The sequence below is a fragment of the Pelophylax lessonae genome (genome assembly GCF_965119305.1).
Source record: "Pelophylax lessonae genome assembly, chromosome: 13".
Lineage (NCBI taxonomy): Eukaryota > Metazoa > Chordata > Amphibia > Anura > Ranidae > Pelophylax > Pelophylax lessonae.
This window is the reverse complement of record NC_138780.1, coordinates 9,688,763-9,707,763: the sequence shown is the minus strand read 5'-3', so window position 1 is coordinate 9,707,763 and position 19,001 is coordinate 9,688,763. Positions and strand designations below refer to the sequence as shown.

The window sequence follows — 19,001 nt, the reverse complement described above, 5'->3', positions numbered from 1 at the left end:
TTGTGCTCAGGTTGAGAAGGTTTATGCCTCGCTTCAAGCTCTGATTGCACAGGGTGCAAACCACTCGTGTCCTGTCATCAGCACATTTTCTAAAGAACTTCCACGCTAGAGAACTCCTTTGAGCTGACTTTGGTGCGCTCGTTCCCTTGCTGCGTTGGGCAGTAGCGGGCGTAGTGTCTAGGGCACGGCCGCTCCGCTTCTGCACCCTGCTTCCTCTTCTGCTGTGCTGGTGGCTCTGTGCGACCACCGCCTCTTCCTCCAAACTACTCAGGTCACCTGCATGACGTTCATTCCATGTGGGGTCGAGGACCTCATCGTCCTCCACATCATCTTCCACCCAGTCTTCACCCCTGCCCTCCTTGTCGGTCTCCACAATGCTGAACGCCGCAGCAGTTGGCACCTGCGTTTCGTCATCATCGGAGACGTGCTGCGATGATCCTTGCATGTACTCATCTTGAGAAATAAGTGGTTGGGCATCGCTGCACTCAATCTCTTCCACTTCTGGGGCAGGGCTAGGTGGATGGCCCTGGGAAACCCTGCTGACAGAGTCATCAAAAAGAAGAAGAGACTGCTGTATGGCTTGGGGCTCAGACTGCTTGCCTGATTTGCAAGGGGGTGAGGTGAAAGACGGTTGGACATCGGCTGCAGGTGCCAACTGTGACCTTTCTGCAGTAGACTGGGTGGGAGACAATGTGAAGGAACTGGAGGCACTGTCAGCAGCAAACCAATCTACTATCGCCTCCACTTGTTCTGGCCTCATCACTTCTAGGGGCGTATGATGCCCTACCAAATACTGATGCAGGTTCTGTCGCCTACTCACACTTGAGGAAGGTGTTTCACTTGTGCGTGTAGCTGGCACAGATCGACCACGTCCTCTCCTTGCAACAGGAGCTCTAGCAGCAGCACCACCACGACCCAGGCCACGGCCCCTATTTGACGCTCTCCTCATATTTCTGAAATTTAAGATCTTGCCCTAGAAAGGTCTTTATTGAATAGTGGAACAAAAGAACAACAGTATCGCACGGGTGTATCTCACAGTCAAATATGCAAACTATGCCGCAATTTAATGTTTTTTACACCAAAAGGGTGTGTATTGAATAGCGGAATAGGATAGAAAACTGTGTATCTCACACGTACAAACACAGACTAGGCCCGATTAAATTTTTTCCTACCCTAAAGGGAGGATGAGGAAGAGGAGTATGGAACAGGCAGCACCCTCAAATCTTCAGAAGTATGAGATGAACCCCAAAAACTTGGAAAGGTGGATCTCACACGTACCGACACAGACTATTCCGCAATTTAATTGAGCCCCAAAGGTTTTTATTGAATAGCGGAATAGGAAATATGATCAAAAAAAAGTGTATGTTTTTCACACGTACAGAAGCACACTAGGCCCCAATTACTATTGTTTGTACACCTAAAAGGATGGATGAGGAGGAGGAGGAGTATAGAACAGGCAGCACCCTCAAAGCTTCAGAAGTATGAGATGAACCCCAAAAACTTGGAAAGGTGGATCTCACACGTACCGACACAGACTATTCCGCAATTTAATTGAGCCCCAAAGGTTTTTATTGAATAGCGGAATAGGAAATATGATCAAAAAAAAGTGTATGTTTTTCACACGTACAGAAGCACACTAGGCCCCAATTACTATTGTTTGTACACCTAAAAGGATGGATGAGGAGGAGTATAGAACAGGCAGCACCCTCAAAGCTTCAGAAGTATGAGATGAACCCCAAAAACTTGGAAAGGTGGATCTCACACGTACAGACACAGACTATTCCGCAATTTAATTGAGCCCCAAAGGTTTTTATTGAATAGCGGAATAGGAAATATGATCAAAAAAAAGTGTATGTTTTTCACACGTACAGAAGCACACTAGGCCCCAATTACTATTGTTTGTACACCTAAAAGGATGGATGAGGAGGAGGAGGAGGAGGAGTATAGAACAGGCAGCACCCTCAAAGCTTCAGAAGTATGAGATGAACCCCAAAAACTTGGAAAGGTGGATCTCACACGTACCGACACAGACTATTCCGCAATTTAATTGAGCCCCAAAGGTTTTTATTGAATAGCGGATTAGGAAATATGATCAAAAAAAAGTGTATGTTTTTCACACGTACAGAAGCACACTAGGCCCCAATTACTATTGTTTGTACACCTAAAAGGATGGATGAGGAGGAGGAGGAGGAGTATAGAACAGGCAGCACCCTCAAAGCTTCAGAAGTATGAGATGAACCCCAAAAACTTGGAAAGGTGGATCTCACACGTACCGACACAGACTATTCCGCAATTTAATTGAGCCCCAAAGGTTTTTATTGAATAGCGGAATAGGAAATATGATCAAAAAAAAGTGTATGTTTTTCACACGTACAGAAGCACACTAGGCCCCAATTACTATTGTTTGTACACCTAAAAGGATGGATGAGGAGGAGGAGGAGGAGTATAGAACAGGCAGCACCCTCAAAGCTTCAGAAGTATGAGATTGTGTTCACTGTACCCCACAAAGATTGTGTTCACTGTACCCCACAAAGATTGTGTTCACTGTACCCCACAAAGGTTTTGTTCACTGCACCCCACAAAGATTGTGTTCACTGCACTCCAAAAGGATTGTCTTCACTGCACCCCACAAAGATTGTGTTCACTGTACCCCACAAAGGTTTTGTTCACTGCACCCCACAAAGATTGTGTTCACTGTACCCCACAAAGGTTTTGTTCACTGCACCCCACAAAGATTGTGTTCACTGTACCCCCCAAAGATTTTGTTCACTGCACCCCACAAGGATTGTCTTCACTGCACGCCACAAGGATTGTCTTCACTGCACCCCACAAAGATTGTGTTCACTGTACCCCACAAAGATTTTGTTCACTGCACTCCAAAAGGATTGTCTTCACTGCACCCCACAAAGATTGTGTTCACTGTACCCCACAAAGGTTTTGTTCACTGCACCCCACAAAGATTGTGTTCACTGTACCCCACAAAGGTTTTGTTCACTGCACCCCACAAAAATTGTGTTCACTGTACCCCCCAAAGAGTTTGTTCACTGCACCCCACAAGGATTGTCTTCACTGCACCCCACAAGGATTGTCTTCACTGCACCTCACAAAGATTGTGTTCACTGTACCCCACAAAGGTTTTGTTCACTGCACCCCACAAAGATTGTGTTCACTGTACCCCACAAAGGTTTTGTTCACTGCACCCCACAAAGATCGTGTTCACTGTACCCCCCAAAGATTTTGTTCACTGCACCCCACAAGGATTGTCTTCACTGCACCCCACAAGGATTGTCTTCACTGCACCCCACAAAGACTGTCTTCACTGTACCCCACAAAGATTTTGTTCACTGCACTCCAAAAGGATTGTCTTCACTGCACCCCACAAAGATTGTGTTCACTGTACCCCACAAAGGTTTTGTTCACTGCACCCCACAAAGATTGTGTTCACTGTACCCCACAAAGGTTTTGTTCACTGCACCCCACAAAAATTGTGTTCACTGTACCCCACAAAGGTTTTGTTCACTGCACCCCACAAAGATTGTGTTCACTGTACCCCCCAAAGATTTTGTTCACTGCACCCCACAAGGATTGTCTTCACTGCACCCCACAAGGATTGTCTTCACTGCACCTCACAAAGATTGTGTTCACTGTACCCCACAAAGGTTGTGTTCACTGCACCCCACAAAGGTTTTGTTCACTGCACCCCACAAAGATTGTGTTCACTGTACCCCACAAAGGTTTTGTTCACTGCACCCCACAAAGATTGTGTTCACTGTACCCCACAAAGATTGTGTTCACTGTACCCCACAAAGGTTTTGTTCACTGCACCCCACAAAGATTGTGTTCACTGTACCCCACAAAGGTTGTGTTCACTGCACCCCACAAAGGTTTTGTTCACTGCACCCCACAAAGATTGTGTTCACTGCACCCCACAAAGATTGTGTTCACTGTACCCCACAAAGGTTTTGTTCACTGCACCCCACAAAGATTGTGTTCACTGTACCCCACAAAGATTTTGTTCACTGCACCCCACAAAGATTGTGTTCACTGTACCCCACAAAGATTTTGTTCACTGCACTCCAAAAGGATTGTCTTCACTGCACCCCACAAAGATTGTGTTCACTGTACCCCACAAAGGTTTTGTTCACTGCACCCCACAAAGATTGTGTTCACTGTACCCCACAAAGGTTTTGTTCACTGCACCCCACAAAGATTGTGTTCACTGTACCCCACAAAGGTTTTGTTCACTGCACCCCACAAAGATTGTGTTCACTGTACCCCACAAAGGTTGTGTTCACTGCACCCCACAAAGGTTTTGTTCACTGCACCCCACAAAGATTGTGTTCACTGCACCCCACAAAGATTGTGTTCACTGTACCCCACAAAGGTTTTGTTCACTGCACCCCACAAAGATTGTGTTCACTGTACCCCACAAAGATTGTGTTCACTGCACTCCAAAAGGATTGTCTTCACTGCACCCCACAAAGATTGTGTTCACTGTACCCCACAAAGGTTTTGTTCACTGCACCCCACAAAGATTGTGTTCACTGTACCCCACAAAGGTTTTGTTCACTGCACCCCACAAAGATTGTGTTCACTGTACCCCCCAAAGATTTTGTTCACTGCACCCCACAAGGATTGTCTTCACTGCACTCCACAAGGATTGTCTTCACTGCACCCCACAAAGATTGTGTTCAATGCACCCCACAAAGGTTTTGTTCACTGCACCCCACAAAGATTGTGTTCACTGTACCCCCCCCAAAGATTTTGTTCACTGCACCCCACAAGAATTGTCTTCTCTGCACCCCACAAAGATTGTGTTCACTGTACCCCCCAAAGATTTTGTTCACTGCACCCCACAAGGATTGTCTTCACTGCACCCCACAAGGATTGTCTTCATTGCACCCCACAAAGATTGTGTTCACTGTACCCCCACAAAGGTTTTGTTCACTGCACCCCACAAAGATTTTGTTCACTGCACTCCAAAAGGATTGTGTTCACTGCACCCCAAAAAGATTGTGTTCACTGCAGCCCACACACAGAAAAATGGATGTGGATCACTGACACCTGCCTATCTCCTATCCCACACCACACAGCAATATCGATTGTAGTTTGTAGAACACAGTTTCCCTAAAATTCAGCAGACTCTGTCCCTAACAGGATTGAGAAGAGATCGTAGATCAGGAGAACTAAGTGCAGACCCCACCCCACACAGCAATATCGATTGTAGTTTGTAGAACACTCTGACCCTAAAATTCAGCAGCAGCCTCTCCCTAACAGGATTGAGAAGAGATCGTAGATCAGGATTGAGTGCAGACCCCACCCCCCACACAGCAATATCGATTGTAGTTTGCAGAAGACACTGACCCTATAATTCAGCAGACTCTATCCCTAAAATGCCTACAACTCGCCCTGCCTAAACACTCCGACCTGTCCCTCAATTCTATCCGGACACAAATGGTTTTTTCCTGCCTATCTTTCCCTAATCAGCAGCCAGCACGTTGATGTGTGCTCTGTCCCTGATCTAAGCAGCATAATGACGCCGCTGCGGCTGCCTCGAACTTATAAAGACTTGGTCACATGCTTCAGACGGCCAATCACAGCTACTGAGACATTTGCAGGCATGGCTGGGATGGCTTAAGGCACACCAGTTAAACGATTGTTGATTGGCTGTTGAAAGCCCGCCATGAAAAGAGCGCCAAAGCATGCAAAACCCGGAAATAAAACGACCGAACACGGATTTTTACCCGAATATACAGTAAAGTGTCCGTGTTCGTGTTCGGGTAACAAAAATCCAATTATTCGGTACGAACACGAACACGAATAATACAGTCCGTGTTCGCTCAACACTAGTTATAAACATTTATTTTTCTTCCAGTCAACCCAAAGAGAGATTCTTGGCCACTGGTGCATGTTGGGAGAGAATTTATATTTGGGCTGGGCCCTGTGGTTGCTTTGTTTGGCCTCAGGCCCTCCTGGCCTGAGGACGTGCTGCTAAAGTGCCTGTCTGGGGCCTACTAATCCTAAGGTGGTCCTTAGGCTGTCTTGCCCGGCATGGAAGAAGCCAAGCCAAATAGAGAAGACCCAGGGAAGAACCCTTGCTGGAGAGAGCCAGGATGAAGGCTGGTCTCTCAGGGGGGCCTGGTGACTCGTTTGGAGGATGCACGTACATCTGAAAATGTGTTTGCCGTATCACTGGGTCGGCTTAAAGGTTTATATTGATAACTGTGATACTGTGAATCTGTACTTTTTTTCTGGATCCAAGGAGTCTGCAAGTGATCTGCTACTGGTATCTGAGACCCCTGACCCTCTCTCCTACTACCTTCTTCCAAGTTCTGCATTAAAGCTTTGAAAAGATCAAAAGTGACTGGTGCCCAATTTCTGTTCAAAACACCCCATTATAGCCATGAATTCAGCCCTGGGGTAAATGCTGCCTCTGGAGGCTACTCCCTGCCTTTAGTAGACCCACAGAGGTGCTACATACGTTTTGGATGTAAACTGTCCCAGAATATTATTGTCTCAGTCAGTCCTTTTATACTCACAGTAATTCCTCTATCCGGCTTGTTGTCAGAGCTTCCATCAGATCACAGAAATGACAACCTTTCAGATTGTTCTCAGACAGGTCCAGTCTCCTCAGTGTCTGGGTATTTCTTATTCCAGATGCCAGGTGGGGGCAGGAACTGTCTGTCAGCTGATTTCTATACAAACTGTAGAAGAGAAAAATGTTGTAAGAGGACAACTACCCACTTGTTGTTGATAGAACCTTCTGCCATATTGTGCTATACTCCTGGTTTTAGGCCTGCTCTCGACATCCCTGGCCGTAGGCCTTAATATGTAGGAACGTCCATACATAAAATGCATTTTTGCACTTTACTGTAACTTTGCAAGGAATTTTGGGACATCTGGCATCACATTTGACACACTAGCAGAATTCTTTGGTGTAGAACATCACACATAAGAGTAGACATTCTGTAGCTGTCATTTATGCACAGAACACAAGCACATAGTTTGTAAACCATCTTTCCTTTTGTACCTCCTCTGCTTGGGAGCACCACAGAGTTGGGACCACTTCCCCATGTATATGAAGTCCACAGCATTCAGCTTCCATCACCGAGGAAGGATAAGGTGCTTTCTTTAGCATACCAATCTCTCCCAATGTCTATAGCTGTGCCCAGTTGGGCACACTCCCAGGATGGTACGCTCATCCCCATGTGTCACTAGAACTCACATCAGAAGACTTAGGCCTGGCCTAAAAGGCCTTAGGCATTCCATTCCATTCCCGGAAATGCGTTCCAACGATCAGCGGATGTGATGCAGTTACGTTTTACGTGTTTCGTCATACGACGTCATACGCCACTGATGACGTCATATGAGGAAACGCGTAAGGCGTAACTGCGTCACATCCGCTGATCGTTGGAACGCATTTCCGGGTTGTTGAAGTGCACGGCGTTCCGGAAGCCCTGCTGTGCAACCCGGTTCCATTGCGGCTTCACGATTTTTATATCTGTGCTTATTTATCTTCATAATTGTGAGTACCTCTTCTTTGTTCAAATAAATTCTAAGTTTTACAGTACTTCACTATGTGAGACTTTTTTCCTCTATATGGTCCAGCATCCCCCCCTTTTTCATCTGATCCACTAACGATGTCCCCTGGATTCTACTGAGTGTTAATATTTGTGGAGAGGTATCCCCAACCTAGGAGACAGAGGGTCCCACAGGAGAGAGGTTCGCTTAGACCCCCCCTGTAAGGGTACAACGCTTTCTACCCCTGTAGGGGTGTGGAGATTCTGGTGAGTGCGGGCTGGATTGTGAGGGGAGCACCTCTTTATTCCTCACATGCACCCCCAGAAATGGATCACCTAGGACCATTCCAGTTGCTGGAGACTACTACCCACAATTAAATGGACTTTTTTACCTTTAAACACCCAATTAATTATTATTTATATTAGTTTTGCTCATTTTATTTATGAGTCTACACTTTTTTATTATTTATTGGATTGATCACCTACTTATTGTCTAAAGAGCTATATATGATTATAATCACCACTTTTTAGTGTCTCCATTTTGAGACTTGCTCACTTGGTGACTTTTTCAAAATATCTACTTATCTTCCACTGGATATCTTATAATTGTTATTCGCGGCCTATATTGTTACCTCTTGAATGATCTTGCACCTATTTTTACCACCCTTATATATATATAATTCTTAGTCACTCACCTTCCACTGACCAATATATGTTTCACTTTGCACTTCAATCTTATTATTGCACTTGCACTTTTTGCACATTTATTTGCACTTTTGCACATTTTTATATCAATTCTTGCAAGACTTATTATTGATTGACTTATATTTGTTCATTATTTAGTGCACATTTGCACTTTATCATATTTTCCTTCCGTTATATGTGTTTGTGCATTACTTTTTGGGACCTACTAACTTTGTCCTTGTCAACACATACCATATGTTTATTTGTCTACCCACGGCAGCGCCATCTACCTCACCTTTTTTTCCCTTATGTCCCAGAATATTATTGTCTCAGTCAGTCCTGTTATACTCACTGTATAGGCGTGCGCACGGGGTGTGCCGGGTGTGCCTGGGCACACCCTAATCACCCTGTGTCTGTTAGTGTTGGGCCGGCTTCTCCATCTCTGCCACTGAGGGTAGTGAGATACTTGGTGGAGAGGCGGCTGTGCTGTTGGCTCCAGCAGATAGTGAGGCTTGTCAGAGCCGCTCAGTGTGTGTGTGACACTGTTAGGTAATGTTAATGCTTGCAGGGAGAAAGACGAGCTGTCAAAACTCAGGGGTGATGTCGGGGGTGGGCGGGACCGAACAGCTATCAAACACCAGCCAATAGGATGGGGTCTGGGCGGCCGCTTCGTTTATGTGGCTCCGCCCCTTTCTTAAGCAGCCCAATCATTGGCTGGTGTTTGACAGCTGCTTGATCCCGCCCACCCCCGACATCACCGCTTTTTTTTACAGCTGGGCTTTCTCCCTGAAAGCAGCTACATTACATGACAGTGTCATACACACAGTGGGGTACCAATGTGGGGTGTCAGCCGGCGTTCTCTGAGATCCCACATCGCAGGGTGAAGGCAGCTGCAGTGGCAGCTCCTTCAGTCCGTGCTGCTAGCGGGGGGCGGAGCCGGGATGGGAAGAAGGGGGCGGAGCCTCGCGGTGAGGGGCGGAGCCTCGGCGGGAAGAAGGGGGCGGAGCCTCGGCGGGAAGAAGGTGAGTGCGTTCCCATTGCTCAAGTGTGTGTGCTGGATAGGAGGGGGGTGGGGAAGCTGCATATAGAGGGATTCATCTTTCCCTATTCTTTCTGCAGCTGCTGAATAACTGATTCTCCTCCTCTCCCTCCTGCAGGAAGAATAGGGAAAGATCAATTCATCTATATGCAGCTGCCCCATCCCCCTCCTATACAACTTCTTTTGCTGGCCCCCCGGTGCTCGTAATCCCCCCCTCTGCTCTTAGCCCCCCCCAAAGGCACTAGACCCCCCTGTTCTTTAGCACCCCCCATGCTCTTCAGCCCCCCACAGTGCTTTTCATCTCCCTCCCCCCAAGTGCTCCCTGTCCCCCCCAGTGCTCTCCACCCCCTGGTTTTCCTTGCCCGCCCCCTAAGTGCTCCCTGTCCCCCACCCAGTGCTCTCCACCCCCCTGGTTTTCCCTGCCGCCCCCCAAGTGCTCTCCACCCCCCTGGTTTTCCCTGCCCGCCCCCCAAGTGCTCGCTGTCCCTCCCAGTGCTCTCCACCCTCCTGTTTTTCCGTGCTCGCCCCCCCCCAGTGCTCCCCCCCCCGCGCCTTCCAACCCCCCTACAATGCTTTCCAAATCCCCTCTTTATTCTCTCCAGCCCCCCCCCCCCCCCACCGTGCCCTTCAGCTCCTCCAGTGCTCTCTGCTTCCCCTGTGCTCTCCGGCCCCCCTAGTGCTCTTCTATCTTCTATCATGTCCTCAGTCTCTGACCATCTCCTGTATCACATCTGCAGTCTCTGACCATCTCCTGTACCATGTCTACAGTCTCTGACCATCTCCTGTATCACGTCTGCAGTCTCTGACCATCTCCTGTATCATGTCTACAGTCTCTGACCATCTCATGTATCACGTCTGCAGTCTCTGACCATCTCCTGTACCATGTCTACAGTCTCTGACCATCTCATGTATCACGTCTGCAGTCTCTGACCATCTCCTTTATCATGTCTGTAGTCTCTGACCATCTCCTGTATCACGTCTGCAGTCTCTGACCATCTACTGTATCATGTCTGCAGTCTCTGACCATCTACTGTATCCTGTCTGCAGTCTCTGACCATCTCCTTTATCATGTCTGTAGTCTCTGACCATCTCCTGTATCACGTTTGCAGTCTCTGACCATCTCCTTTATCATGTCTGTAGTCTCTGACCATCTCCTGTAAACACATTGCTAATAATATTAGCTATCTATTTATGCTGAAGGTAGGACTGTGCAGGGGAGGCAGAGAGTGCAAAAGGGGGAACTGTGATTAGAGAGACAGGGGGCAGACTGCAAGGGGCACTGTGATTGGGGGGGGGGGGGGCTGTGAATTTTGTGCAATAAATATTCCTGAAAACATTACAAATTTTTGTGGGTGCTTACATTTTAAAGTTGGGGGGGGGGGGTGCCAGATATAGGATCCGCCCCGGGTGCCAAATTCTCTAGGTACGCCACTGCACACACACTGAGCAGCTCTTGCAAGTCTCACTGTCTGCTGAATGTGAAACTCCCCCTCTCCCCTGTTAGTGTCCATAAGTGGTGTCCAGTAGTGCCACCTATCAGTGCCCAGTAGTGCCACCTATCAGTGCCCACCAGTGCCACCTATCAGTGCCCACCAGTGCCACTTCATCAGTGCCCATCAGTGTCACCTAATAGTGCCTATCAGTGCCCAGCAGTGCCGCCTCATCAGTGCCACCTATCAGTGCCCACCAGTGCCGCCTCATCAGTGCCCATCAGACACATCTAACAGTGCCTATCAGTGCTTCCTATCAGTGCCACCAATCAGTGCCCACCAATGCCGCCTATCAGTGATGCCTATTAGTGCCCATCAGTGCTGCCAATAAGTGCTGCCTATCAGTGCCACCTATCAGTACCCATCAGTGCAGCCTCATCAGTGCCAGTCAGTGCTGAGAACAAGCGCCTATTAGTGCTGCCTATCAGTCCATATCAGTGCCTCACATGTAATTTCACCTGTAATACACATCAAAAGGAAAATAAGGCATACATCTTTTTCAAAACTTAGCAGTGATGGTGGAACCCCTCTACAGATATTTGCCATACAATTTAACTTAAGTGCAAAAACCTTTTAGTGTCCCAATACTTTTGACAAGTGTTTATGTGTGTGTGTGTGTGTATATATATATATATATATATATATATAGTGTGTGTATGTGTGTGTATATATATATATATATATATATATATACACACGCATGTGTGTTTGAGCTTTGGGGTGCACACCCTAATGCAATAGGCTGCGCACGCCTATGACTCACTGTAATTCCTCTATCTGGCTTGTTGTCAGAGCTGCCATCAGATCACTGAAATTAGGATAATCCAGATTGTTCCCAGACAGGTTCAGTTTCCTCAGTGTCTGGTTATTTCTTATTCCAGATGCCAGGTGGAGGCAGGAATTGTCTGTCAGCTGATTCTTATCCAATCTGTAGAAGAGAAGAAAATGAATATAACTATTCTCTACATTAATAGTACTAATTTCTTTTTATTGGAATCATTTATATTAGATCACTTTATAAAACTCCAGGAAATAGATTTTTATAGGAAAAATGTTATAATGGAGTAGATATCTCCATACACAGGATGAGCACAGAATACCACTGACATGACTCGTATTGTGCTATAATCTCCTTGTGTATGGAGCATGAATGGTATCAGCAAACAGTCTGAGGCTGCAATCAGCATTGCTAGTGATTGGACGGGATGATTTTTATATGATATTCTATTTATCTCTCCTCATAAGATCTCTGTACTCCTAGGAAGTAATGGGGAGATCCCCTGACACTGAATAGTGGATGTTTGTGTCACATAAAAGAAATATGTTTGAGGCTCTGCTTCCTGAATACATGACCTCCTATAATCTGATCTTTTTATTAAATACCAGACTAAACATAGTTTTAAATGTATAAAGCTCATTCAAAAAAAGTATGTGATAAGATTCTAAGATTTTCACAACAGTCTGGAATTGTCTATTTATGTAGTCCAAAAAATTAGGTTGATTTTGTTTACAATATCAGCTTTTATAATGTTTGGAATGTTAAACTGTCCCAGAATATTATTGTCTCAGTCAGTCCTGTTATACTCACTGTAATTCCTCTATCTGGCTCGTTGTCAGAGCTTCCATCAGATCACTGAAATGAGGACCCTCCAGGCGGTTCTTAGACAGGTCCAGTCTCCTCAGTGTCTGGTTATTTCTTATTCCAGATGCCAGGTGGGGGCAGGAACTGTCTGTCAGGTCGTTAGAGGACAATCTGTAGAAGAGAAGAATGTTATCAGAAGAAAATGAATCCCCCCTTTCCCCAGAAATGAATGTAACTATTCTCTACATACATGGAACTCAATTCTCTTTATTGGAATCATTTATATTAGATCACTTTAAAAAACTCCAGTGAATAGAATTTTATAAGACCCCCCAATATTGCGCTTCATGTGTAGAGACGGTGATATCTCCATACACAGGATGAGCACAGAATACCACTGACATGACTCGTATTGTGCTATAATCTCCTTGTGTATTGAGCATGAATGGTATCAGCAGACAGTCCCTGGAATTCAAAAAGAGTGTTTAGGACACTCTTTAAAATTACAATGCACCTCCCCACCACAAATGTCAGTATGGGTGTCAGATTCATATAACTGCTGTAGCGCAGGGGTCTTCAAACTATGGCCCTCCAGTTGTTCAGGAACTACAATTCCCATCATGCCTAGTCATTTCTGTGAATGTCAGAGCTTTATAATGCCTCATGGGATGTGTAGTTCCGCAACAGCTGGAGGGCCGTAGTTTGAAGATCCTTGGCTGTAGAGTGTGGAGGTGCACTGAGACCAGAATATCCATGCAAACACTCCGACATCAGTACAGTGGTGCTTCCTCCCCACCGCTGAAGCTTTCACACAGACAGCACAGTAGCAGGGAGTTTTGTACCTGGAGGGGTGGAGCATGATGGGGATTTACAGACATTAGTTTCTCATCAGGTCTGCTCCCATTGTGATTACCAACAGGCAGTGTGCAGATTTTTAGCCAATAGACAACCTGCTATTGGCTAAAGAATATTCCCACTTTCTGCAGTCATTTACAAGGCAAGAGCACACCTGTTGGGGAACTAGTGTATCAGCTTCCCTTTCAGGCTCCTTCCACTGCAGCATATTTGGTTGTTAGGAGGCTGCCGGCAGTGAAGTGGGGCCAAGAAGGGAGTAGGATCCGTGAATATGCCACTCTGCTACCCTACAGACAGGGCCGGCACTCCTGTTTCTGTACACCAATTGAAAGTTGGTGTTAATTTCCTCCAGTTTTATTATCTACAAACTGGAGGTAGTTATTTTTGAATTCGGTGCATTAATAACATTACTTTGTAAAAGTGGCACTGTTAAGAAATACCTGAATCTTCTGCACATGTTGATAGTTACCGAAATGGGCAGTAAAGATTTATGAATTTGGCATAGAACTGTCCTAATGACTTTACTGCATTGCCCCCCTCTTCTCTCCATTGTGAGGCTAGAGTCAGCTTTACTGGTGATTGGACGAGATGATTTTTATTGGATATTGTATTTATCTCTTCTGATAAAATCTCTGTACTCACAGGGGCCATATCTAACACAACAGTGGATGCCATGTCAGGTAAAAGAAAGTATGTATGAGGCTCTAATTTCTCATTGCAGTAAAATGAGATTCCCCTATAGCAGTGATGGCGAACCTTGGCAACCTAGATGTTTTGGAACTACATTTCCCATGATGCTCAACTACACTGCAGAATGCATGAGCATCATGGGAAATGTAGTTCCAAAACATCTGGGGTGCCAAGGTTCCCCATCACTGGCCTATAGGCTCATCTATTTTACAAGATATCAAATAAACAGAATATGAGACTAACTAGAAAATACTTCGTTTTGGTGTTACTTCCAAGAATAAGGTCATTTTAAGTGATTTGGTATTTATGGAGTCTAAAGATTCATTTTATTGATACCGTCATCTTTTTTTAAAAGTTTCGGATGTAACCTGTCCCAGAATATTATTGTCTCAGTCAGTCCAGTTATACTCACCGTAATTCCTCTATCCGGCTTGTTGTCAGAGCTTCCATCAGATCCCTGAAATGAGGACCCCCCAGATTGTTCACAGACAGGTCCAGTCTCCTCAGTGTCTGGTTATTTCTTATTCCAGATGCCAGGTGGGGGCAGGAACTGTCTGTCAGATAATTAGCAGACAATCTGTAGAAGAACAGAAGAAGAATGTTGCCAGAAGAAAATGAATTTCTCCCCCAGGAATGAATGTAACTATTCTCTACATACATGGAACTCATTTCTCTTTACTGGAATCATTTATATTAGATCACTTTATAAAACTCCAGGAAATAGAATTTTATAAGAAAAAAGTTATACTGGAGTAGGCCCCCCCCAATATTGTCAAAAACAAAAAAAGTTATAGCAATGGAGTCTCCGACTGTCGGGTGCACGTCTGGTCCTCAACCCAAGCAAATCCAGGAAAAATAGACCACACTCTGTCTTGGAAACCAATGGACTTTATTGGTAAAATTAAATTCCAGACATAAAAAAGCATCAAGAATACACAAACAAGTACAGTTGACGAGTTTCACAAACAAATTCGCTTAATCATAACTGAATTGGTTTCCAAGTCGGAGTGCGGTCTATTTTTCCTGGATTTGCCCCCAATATTGTCATCCATGTGCATATTTCTTAACTAATTTGGAGGGACTGTCCCTCTTTTGGGACTAAGTCCTTCTGTCCCTCTTTCTTCCTCAGATGTCCCTCTTTTTGGTGTGATGTACAGATGGCTGTAACAAAATATAATCCTCACTTGCCAAAAGTGTTACACTACACTAAACCTTTCATCCAAACTCTGCATATCTTATTTTTAAAAGCCAATTTTTTTAAAATAATAGTGAGGAGTCCTAACTTTAAAAAAAAAATATATATATATACAGTATGTTAGATCAATTAAATTTTGAACTATAGGAGTTTTCTAATCAGGCTATATCCGGGTACACACAGGTCGAATGTCGGCTTGTTAAAAAAAAACGGCTGACATTCAGGCAGCGTGTATGTCGGACTGTTCGACAGAAGCTGGCCATTTGGCCACCTCCACCGGAGCCCCAATCAACGGGTCCGACGGGAACTCAGTGATCATTCAGGGAGAGGCAGCAAGGCAGTCTCCTTATGTAAACAAGGCAGACCGCTGTTCTGCCAGAGAGGAAAATGTGGATCTTGTGTTTCTGCTAAGCAGAAACACAGATCTCTGTTTTCCATTAGTGAAAGCACATCCTCCACAGTTAAAAAGCACTCCCCTTCCCTGTCAGTGTCATTTATACAGTGCATTGTTTTAGCACAGATCATTGTATTGGTGTCACTGGTCCCCAAAAAGTTTCACTTAGTGTCAGATTTATCCGCCTCAATGTCGTAGTCCCGCTAAAAATCGCTGCTCACCACCATTACTAGTAAAAAAATATTAAAGAAAAAGTACCTAAATCTATCCTATAATTTGTAGACGCAATAACTTTTGCGCAAACCAATCAATATACACTTATTGGGATTTTTTTTAACAAAAATATGTAGCCGAATACATATTGGCCCAAACTGATGAAGAAATTTAATTTTTTATATTTTTTTATTGGATATGTTTATTAGGAAAAATTTTAAAAATTGTATTTATTTTTTTTCAAAATTGTTGGCCTTTTTTGTTTATAGTGCAAAAAATAAAAACCGCAGAGGTGATCAAATACCACCAAAAGAAACCTCTATTTGTGGGAAACATCAATTTTATTTGGGTACAGCGTATTGTAATTTTTAAAGTAACGCAGTGCCGTATCGCAAACAATGGCCTGGTCAGGAAGGGGGTAAAACCTTCCGGAGCAAAAGTGGTTATAGAGGTGTTCCAGCTGGGGAAAAGAATTAAAAGTCAGGAGCTACAAATACCGTAGCTGCTGACCTTTAACATAAGGACACTTACCTGTCCAGGGAGCCCGCAATGTCGGCACCCCAAGCTGATCTGTCCATCGGCTGCTGGTGCAGGCACTGGCATCTTCACTAAGGGAAACAGGAAGCAAAGCCTTACGGCTTCACAGCCGGTCTCCTACTGCACATGCGTAAGTCGTGCTGCGCTTTCTGAATGGTCCCGCTGTCTTATGGGACCTGTGTGTCTCCAAGAAGGCAGGGGGGGGGGAGGAGGGACTGGAAATTATGTAGATCGCAGCACAAACATTGTGGCCAGCTTACCCGGAAGCGGGAGCGGTTACCTGGTTTTGACAGGTATCTTCTCGCTCCCCCCCCCCAAAAGGAGCCGACGGAGGGGGGGGGGGGGAGGAAGCAAACAAGCAGAGCTTTCCCTTTTGGGTGGAGCTCTGCTTTAAGTATGCAAATAATTTTATTGTGTATCATCAATATTGTAATTATGGACTGAAATTTATATCTCTTTATAGTTAAAAAATATTCAATTGAAATGCTAATAACATGAATTCCAAAGTGGCCAGACCCTCAAATGCATTTTATGTTTTCAGACCAACTAAAATAGTTAAATCCTTTACAGAAAACGATTAATGTATCACATAAAAAAATAGTTACTATATGAAGAGGTGTTATATGAAATTCAATCTGAGTATAGAGATTTCTAGTTGCGGAGTGCCACCCGGTGGCCAAGGGAGCGAATGCTTGGATAAACACATAATTGATCCACCAATCAGAAATAAGATCACACCCTCTGGGCATGTTTTTGTATAGAATGAACAAAAATTCTCCTGCGCTCGTGCGGTATGTAATGAAGGATAAGTGTTCTTATATGGTCTTGTAATGCACCGCTCTAGGTCTTGCTGCCCCCTCAGGACCAAGGGTACCCAAAATACACTGAAAGACAACAACAAAAGAGGGGCACACCGACCTCGTGCATTACCACTAAAAAAATATAATATTATGTATGTTGTCTTTGGATTGTAATAAACCTTTTTTAGTGGTAATGCACAAGGTTGGTGCGGCCTTCTTTTGTTGTTGTCTTCCTTGTTTTTGTATAGTCTGCACCTGAATATATGACAAGTCAGGTAGACAGGGGGACACTTCATTATCAAGATAGGAAGCACGCCTATCATCTACAGAGACCTATATCGGAACACTTCATCCTTAAGAGACAACTCCACCCATTGACAGCCATCTGAAGGCCTGACCAGCAGCCAATTTTAAACCTACATCAGCTTGTGAAAGGGTAACTATAGTTTCCATTTATCTTATTGATTTTTCTGTTTGCAATTATTCTATGCTGGTTAATTTCCTACTTCATTAGATATCCTAAACACCCCAAAATTTGGTCATTTTAAATTGGTATATTGGCATAACTTTACACAGACTTCACCCAGGGTTTCGACTGCAGTGAGTTCACGGGCCAAATAAGTCAAATGCAGATTATTTTCTGCCAATTTTTATAAAAAGAAGTTGGGATAGCTACAAAAGAGGACATTGATTCTTTAACTTAGTCCAATATATAGATACCCAAGCTTTTGGGAAATATCTTAATGTGGAGCTCCACCCAAAAGGTGAAGCTCCGCTTATCTGCACCATCCCCTCTCTACTGCCACATTTGGCACTTTTGGGGGGAGGGAGGAGCCCTGGTTTTGACAGGTACCCACTTCTACTTCTGGCTCAGATCACTGCTGAGATCAGAGCTGGAAGTTTGGCCCCCCTCCTTCCCCTGCTGTCTTCTGGGACACATCAAAGGTGATTAAAAACATTGGGAGGTGGAGTTGGATGCATATGTAGATATGGTGATATCTTCATACACAGGATTACCTCAGTATACCACTCACTCTGGTTTGCAAGTAAAGCTTCAGGCTTGAATAATGATAGGGCAAGTGAATCCAGCTACACCCATGAGTTGGTGAGGGGAGCAACAGAAGAGTTGTCAGAGGGCCAGTTCTATCAAAATAACTCAATTATGATACCTGAATGAAAAGAACTGACCAAAGTACAACTTCTAAACTGGAGGAAAGTGTTCTCCAAAAAATGAACTTGACATGGGATGCACAAAGTGTGCTCAGCATTGCATTCATCTGCAAGAGGACAAATCATTCTGAGAAAGGTCTCGGCAAATCCCATTAGCAGGCCTAGATGACCTCAGAAAACAGATTGTGGAGTTGAAGAGGGCAGGATTCATACCGGAATGCAGAAGTAAATCTTAGAGTTGCGTGAGCCTGAAAAATATTCTACCCAGAATCATCTCAACCCAGGGAACAGAGGGTCAAGAGAATAATATGACCCCCACAAAGGCTTACATATGACTCACTGGATAAGAGTTCTGAAATGATTATCCGGAATGTGCATCAGCCTTCTAACACTTAACACTCAAACCAGTGCCTACGATTATGGCCCCTGCTTCATCCTATCAAGCCTTGGTGGCAGCCTCCATTACCTGTGTTGCATATAAAATGTCACAAAATGCCACAAAATCAGTTAAGTTTATTTTGTAACTTTTTTGCACTTAGTTCCTTTGCTGCCTTTTACCTCTTTAGAGGACCAAAGATTATTTGGTGGGGAGATTATGTAGTTGGACTGTAGCTGATAACTGCTTGTCAGGCTTCAATGTGCTACAGAAAAATGGCAACTGATCACACAGAGGATGCTGACTCAGTGTGACTAAAACTAAACCAGGTAATGCAAGACGGTTTCAGCTCTGCTCTCCAACTTCAGGAGAGGTCCCTCAGATGTGTTTCATCCCCTAGTGTTTTAATTGTTTAATTAAGCAGCCTCAAGGATTAAAGTGGTTGTTCTGGAAGCT

General features: G+C 44.7%; 1 protein-coding gene across 1 annotated transcript in view; it reads right to left on the bottom strand.

Moving 5' to 3' along the window:
- The window catches only part of LOC309543141 (uncharacterized protein), a gene marked incomplete at its 3' end in the record, with an annotated part of 1,180,881 nt that overhangs the window by 297,141 nt on the left and 864,739 nt on the right, over nucleotides 1-19,001 (bottom strand). Inside the window, exons 18-21 of the mRNA XM_082242522.1 lie at nucleotides 14,273-14,437; nucleotides 12,322-12,486; nucleotides 11,497-11,661; nucleotides 6,540-6,704 (exon numbers count right to left, since the gene is read on the bottom strand). Coding sequence (XP_082098648.1) covers nucleotides 6,540-6,704; nucleotides 11,497-11,661; nucleotides 12,322-12,486; nucleotides 14,273-14,437 — 660 coding nt within the window. The remainder of the gene's footprint in view (nucleotides 1-6,539; nucleotides 6,705-11,496; nucleotides 11,662-12,321; nucleotides 12,487-14,272; nucleotides 14,438-19,001) is intronic.